General features: G+C 37.3%; 1 protein-coding gene across 3 annotated transcripts; it reads right to left on the bottom strand.

Annotated features, from left to right (window-relative positions):
• Positions 1–417: 417 nt before the first annotated feature.
• LOC123868669 (malate dehydrogenase-like) lies at positions 418–5,109 on the bottom strand. 3 transcript variants are annotated; one of them, XM_045911219.1, is made up of 7 exons: positions 5,021–5,103; positions 4,786–4,851; positions 3,304–3,667; positions 2,513–2,725; positions 1,457–1,619; positions 706–836; positions 418–616 (listed from the first exon to the last, which is right to left on the bottom strand). In XM_045911219.1, coding segments are annotated over exons 1-7 (1,029 nt in total). In that variant the 5' UTR covers positions 5,023–5,103; the 3' UTR covers positions 418–526. The 3 variants fall into 3 exon arrangements, with proteins under 3 accessions (XP_045767175.1, XP_045767173.1, XP_045767174.1); XM_045911217.1 differs by having other exon boundaries at positions 4,786–5,109; XM_045911218.1 differs by having other exon boundaries at positions 3,325–3,667; positions 4,786–5,103.
• Positions 5,110–6,171: the final 1,062 nt, after the last annotated feature.

The following is a 6,171-nucleotide window of genomic DNA, read 5'->3' on the forward strand; positions in this document are numbered from 1 at the left end:
GACTAAGTGATCTATCAACGTACAGCTCAAACTAACTAGACGGATCGGGCTGAATAGTATGCTATTAATGACGTAGACCATCTACTTTTTAAAATTCATCCCCTAAGAGGATAAAATAGGGGTTTTTTTGTGTTTCGGGCATAAACTAGTATTATCTATGTATTAATATTTACGAGGAGTATTTATCGCATATCAGTCGATTGCGATTGTTAAGCAACGTTAACCCAAGTCGATAACTGGATGGGTGACCGACTTTGGAGACCTTTTCGTTTCCTACGTGACTCGGTAAGCACAGTAAGTTATCGGTTCCGACTTCCGATTAAGTATCACTAGCATAAATAATCGTAAAACCTAAAGAGTCGAAATCTATCAATTTAGCAAATTAGCGTATTAAATGAGTGTATTAAAATGCCAAAGTCCTTTGAGAAATGTGAGTTTTAATTAGTTACCTAGGTACTACCTACTACTTCAACCACAGCTTTCACAAATATAAATAATAAATATAAATAATAGAATAAAGAAATAATTAAAACATAGAAACGCTATCATCTTCACCCTTAATAAGCCCTTGATTTATAATCTGATCTTGTAAAAACTTTTTGCAATACGGGATTAACTGAAAATATAAATAAAATTTAAAGCAAAAAAAAATATTTTAAAGTAAATCAGACACAGTACGTTAAAATCGCTAGAAAAGATGATGACCTGTTGATGATGATTTTTGACTGCTTTATTAATTCTCTTGATCTCTTGTTTCAGATGAGAATCTTCGACGAAACGATTATTAACACTCCAAGTACCTCTATCGAAAATGAGTGGCAAAACGTAAGGATATCCTGGAAATTGAAACGTTTAAATCGCTATTATATAATGGCTAGAATTAATAATTTAATCAATCTATCTTTTATTTGTCGGTAAGTTACTTAGCAACTTTGTCATATTTATCAAAAATTCAATAGGCATTTTTTAGAATTAGAATAGAATAGAAGTATTTCTTATTCAAATGAACTTTTACAAGTATTTACTTTTGAATCGTCAAATGCGTCTCCCCACTGCTGGTTATGAATGCCTTTCCTTTACCTGCCTTTTAAAAAATGTAACTAGCTTAAACGTAGTTAGTTAAAGTAACTTATCGATAGATTACGGATAGATTGATTATATTATTAATTTCGCTTGTTATTATCAGGCCGATTCACACCAAGCACGTACCTACACGTGACACGTGCGTAGCGACGCGCGTAAACCCCTAACACACCGGGTCACGCATACGTCCACGCCTTACGCAAGCGGTGTGCCATGTTTCATACAGTTCCATACATTACAACGCAATGGCACGCGCTACGTCTACGCTTACGCAACGCTAACGCAGCCTGTGTGAACGAGCTTTAAAGTCGACCTTCAATACGTAAGTCTTCACTTTAATATTTAGGTAAATACTTGACCTACGAAAGTTTACCTTTAATAGTTCCGAGAGATCCATCACTAATGACACCGATATTGGTGTAAACTTTTGTGCCATCTTCGCTGGAGCGCGTTAACCAAATGTCTCTCAAAGTTTTACTGAATTCAGCCGCTCTGTAAATACATCCGTAAGGATTCTTCGCCGCAGATGACGCCACCTTTTTACATAAATTTGTCGAGATTAACCTTGCCTAAAGTTTAATGTTTACTTAGGACATCTAAAAAGTGAGACGGGTCTGCCCGCGAAATTCAAATTTAATTTGCTTTTTCACAATTTGTAAATTAATATGACAAAGTAGGTTTATGGCATTCTAATTCCGACAATGGCAGTATTATCTTCACAGGATTACATAAAAATCTTTACTTGAAAGTATCCAGTTTAAGAAATTAGTCAAAATAATGAGTTTGACATGAGTTACTCACAAATTAGTCGATACTTAGTTTATTAAAGAACTCGTCTTGACGATATACTGAAATATTATTGTAAACTGTACCGTGTAGGTACTATTACGTATTCTGAGACTGCACTTATCGATTTTCTGCAAATGATGAGTTCTTGCAGTAAACTGACGGTTTGTACCTATTGTATTATAACACACTAGCTGATGCCCGCAGCTTCGCCCGCGTTGATTGGTCAGATCCCCTGCAGCATCAGGATTGAGGAGTTGGACTCCAAATTTTTTATGAAACAATGTCGCGAAGTTCCTCTATCGATTAAAAAAGAAATGACGCAAATCGGTTCAGAAATCTCGGAGATTTCGGTGCACATAGGTAGAAAAACACAACTCCCTTTTTGAAAGTCGGTTAAAAAAGTACCCTATGTTACTCCCTGGTCAATTCTCTACTTATCTGTGAAAACCCCGTCAAAATCGGTCCAGCCGTTCCAAAGATTAGCCTTTTCAAACAGACAGACAGACAGACAGACAAAAATTTTAAAAACGTGTGATTCAGTGTTGGTATCGTTCAAATAACCATATGAGCTTAATATGAGGTAGTTATTTCGAAATTACAGACAGACACTCCAATTTTATTTATTAGTATAGATACCTACCTTTTCAATAAATTCCTTTTTCATCCATGAATCACTGAATTGCGTGGTATCAAAGTTACGCGATTCAAAAAAATCCTTTCCGACCATACCACTCTGGCAGTGAGACTCATCACCAACCACATCATGTAATACCAAAGGCTTTTCTACTTCGACATGAAAAACTTCATCATTAGCAGCCCAAACAAGCATTTCATTGATCATATTACATTCAACCTACAAATGCCTCCTACTTAATATTTTTATCTAAGTATGAATTAAAACTCAAAATATGATTTGATATTTTTAAAAAGGGGATGGCCTTAGTAATATGATCTCGGCTTCAAGTTCAATATTAGTGAGTAGTGTAGCATCTAGCATGATATGCCTGAAGATGCTCGCGGACCCTTTCTTTCTAGATCCTTAGTATTCACCTGGTTTCGACTATGAGGTATGTATATTAGATATTCATCGTGTGTTCATAATCGTCATCACCGTCATCTGAACCCATCGCTACATAATATTACCGTGCCATCGCCAACGCTCTTATCTCACCGGTCTCATGTCAGAATGATAAGGGTATCAGCGTAGAAGGCATATTAAGGAATTACATATTAGTAAAGTATAAATGGAACCAAAGACTAAAGTAAATTTCCAAAGTTATTTATAGTTACCATCCAACATAAGTCAGCAATATTTTAACAGCGCAATACGATTTCTCCACTTACTATTACCGATCAAGTACCTACGTATACCTAGTATCATTTTTAATGGGATACATCTATGATAAAAATATAAGTTTAGGTTTTACGAACATGTAAAAAGTCTCCCAAAACCTGTTTTGCTATTGCTGTTATTGGCGTCGGACAAAATAATATATCATGTGGCATGTCCTTCGTCATAGATTTCAGAATATCTATAGCCACTAAGCCATCTGCCATGAAAATAGGTTTCTTAACAAATACATCTTTCTTAACTTCTTGATTATTGAAATGGGCAGTTTTTTTTACAGTTTCAAAGTTCTTTTCCTTATCATCATCTGCCCACGAGAAGTTCTTTGCTAATTTTAAAATCAAGTAGAGTGCCTCGAAATGCTCGCTATACTCTTCCTTCGTGAAATCAAAATGGTTCGGATTGTTGAAGTTGGTCATAAAACAAAATACATCGCCGTCACAAGCCCTGCAAAAATGTGTCTATTGAACAAAGTATTATCTAACTAATGCAAAATCATTACCAACTGATAGTTGCAGGCGTTACTTTGCGGAAGCCCATGATATACAAGGAAAAACTAAGTAGGTACATATAGCTCAATTTGCTTTAAACCACCAAAACTGACAAATCTGTATGGTACAACGTGCAGTATGCGCTATTCACCGCCCGCCCTCCCACTGCTAAGCATGCAGAAAAATAAAGCCACCAAGCAAGCAAGACTCAGCACCACCATGCAACACCACAGTTATGTTGTTAAAAATGCACCGATCTCGGAACGCACCTCGAGTGTGCGTGCTTCGATCGCCGAACAAGTCTCTATCTTCATAAAATGACCATACATATCAATCGCCTTCTGTTGCATTTCGACACACCACAATACACATAGGCTCAGAAGTATAATGCATAACCCATACCTAACTGAGCAGGCTCCTGCGGTAGTGGAGCGGTGCGGGAGGGTGACAACTGACAGTTAAATCAGTGAGTGGACAACCTCGCGCGTCACGTCGTCACACACCTCCCGCAATGCTCCACAGGAACCTACTCAGTCATGATGCATTAAGGTGCCCACGTATTCGAACTGAACTGCAGTTGAACTGCGCGTCGCGTCAGCGCCCCGCACGATATTCTCTCCAGCCGCGCCGGCCGCCGCGCGGCAGTGACGTGACGGCTGAGCGCGTCGCGGCTGTAGAGAATATCGTGCGGGGCGCTGACGCGACGCGCAGTTCAGCTGCAGTTCAGTTCAAGTGCGTGGGCACTTTTATGCCTTTAGTTTGTCTGCACCTTAAAGCTCATCACATACATACATGCTTACATAGTGTACAACACCCAAGCTAAATGCATATAATTTAGGTATCTACCTATTGAAAATTGTCACGTGCAGCTCATCCTGTAATGAGCGGCGAATTAGTGTGGATTGTGTGATGGGATGTTGCATCTGTGTTTCTATCAGAATTCCTACTCTTACTATTAGGTACTCTATTCATACATTCCATCAAAAAGATTTTGCTAAGATCACATTTGCTATACCTACCTCAGACTGCAAAGCTGTTTAATTAAGTAGGTAGTTAGATAATAGAGGTACCTACCTCGGAAAATCTGATGACACTTTGATCGAATTGGTGCATGAAAAGGCACACGATTCTATTTCCAACCTGAAAGCATTTGCCGACTTCATCTCATTAGAGTACACTAATAAGTTCAGATCAATCAGTTGATCGTTCCCAAAGACTACACCAGACATTATTTTCACTATGATTAATTGAGATGCCGGCGCGAGGGGATTAATTACAATAACTTTTATAGGTTCCAGTATTCGCTTACATTGAAAATTCATAGTGCCTAAAGATTTTCTGGATTTTCTATTTAATTTTTAATGATTTACCTACCTAACCAAGACAGTTCAAGCTGTTATTTTGTTTCTCAGATTAATAATATAGCCATAGATAAGAATTAAAATACATATCTCCTATTTTATCAGACAATAATTTTTAAAAGGTTATACTTACTTTTTGATTTTTTAATATAACTAAAAAATAAAAATAAAACAATTTTTCCATCACGCATCCCCATAGCGTTTCGTAAGTCTATGCGCATCCCTATCCTTTGAATATATCAATAACTAGCCGATGCCCGCGACTTCGCCCGCGTGGATTTAGGTTTTTCAAAATCCCGTGGGATCTCTTTGATTTTCCGGGATAAAAAGTAGCCTATGCGCTAATCCAGGATATTATCTATCTCCCTTCTAAATTTCAGCCAAATCCGTCCAGTAGTTTTTGCGTAAAGGAGTAACAAACATACACACACACACACACACACACACACACACACACACACACACACACACACACACACACACACACACACACAAACTTTCGCCTTTATAATATTAGTGTGATAATTTAATCAATGTAATCGAAGGCCCTATCTAGTAGGTATCTATAGACTGTAGGTAAATAAGCCGATTAGGTACATACTCATACATACTCTTTCATCTTTGAAATAAGCTTTATTTCAATGAGTGGACTTTCTTTAAAAGTGCATTAAACGGGTCTGACCACGAAATTCAAATTTAATTTGATTTTTCACAATTTGTAAACTAATTACGACAAAGTAAGTCGACAAACAAATTATTCAATACTCTGACTAATTTTTTAAACTGGACACTTTCAAGTAAAGATTTTTATATAAACCTGTGGAGATGATACTGCCATTGGCGCTATTAGAATGCCATAAACCTAATCTGTCGTATTAGTTGGTTTACAAATTGCGAAAAACCTAATTAAATTTGAATTTCGCGGGCAGTCCAATTCCTATGACCTCTTCTTCACTGTTCATTTTGGTCAGTGGCGAATTTTTCATACAAGCATCTTTTCCTTATTTCCCATTTAAATAAATAAATAATTGAACCAAATGCCACGTCGGGATTCGGAAGTCCCGAGTCGAGACCCGAAACAGCTCCCAATTTGCTTGTT

This window comes from Maniola jurtina, chromosome 10 (assembly GCF_905333055.1).
Source record: "Maniola jurtina chromosome 10, ilManJurt1.1, whole genome shotgun sequence".
NCBI lineage: Eukaryota > Metazoa > Arthropoda > Insecta > Lepidoptera > Nymphalidae > Maniola > Maniola jurtina.

Coding starts and splice junctions, on each gene's coding strand:
- LOC123868669 (XM_045911217.1), bottom strand. CDS start 5,033: ATGAATTTTCAATGTAAGCGAATACTGGAACCTATAAAAGTTATTGTA. Junction 3,668..4,785: donor GTGTCATCAGATTTTCCGAG/GTAGGTACCTCT, acceptor ACATTTTTGCAG/GGCTTGTGACGGCGATGTAT. Junction 2,726..3,303: donor TTTTGGGAGACTTTTTACAT/GTTCGTAAAACC, acceptor AGGCATTTGTAG/GTTGAATGTAATATGATCAA.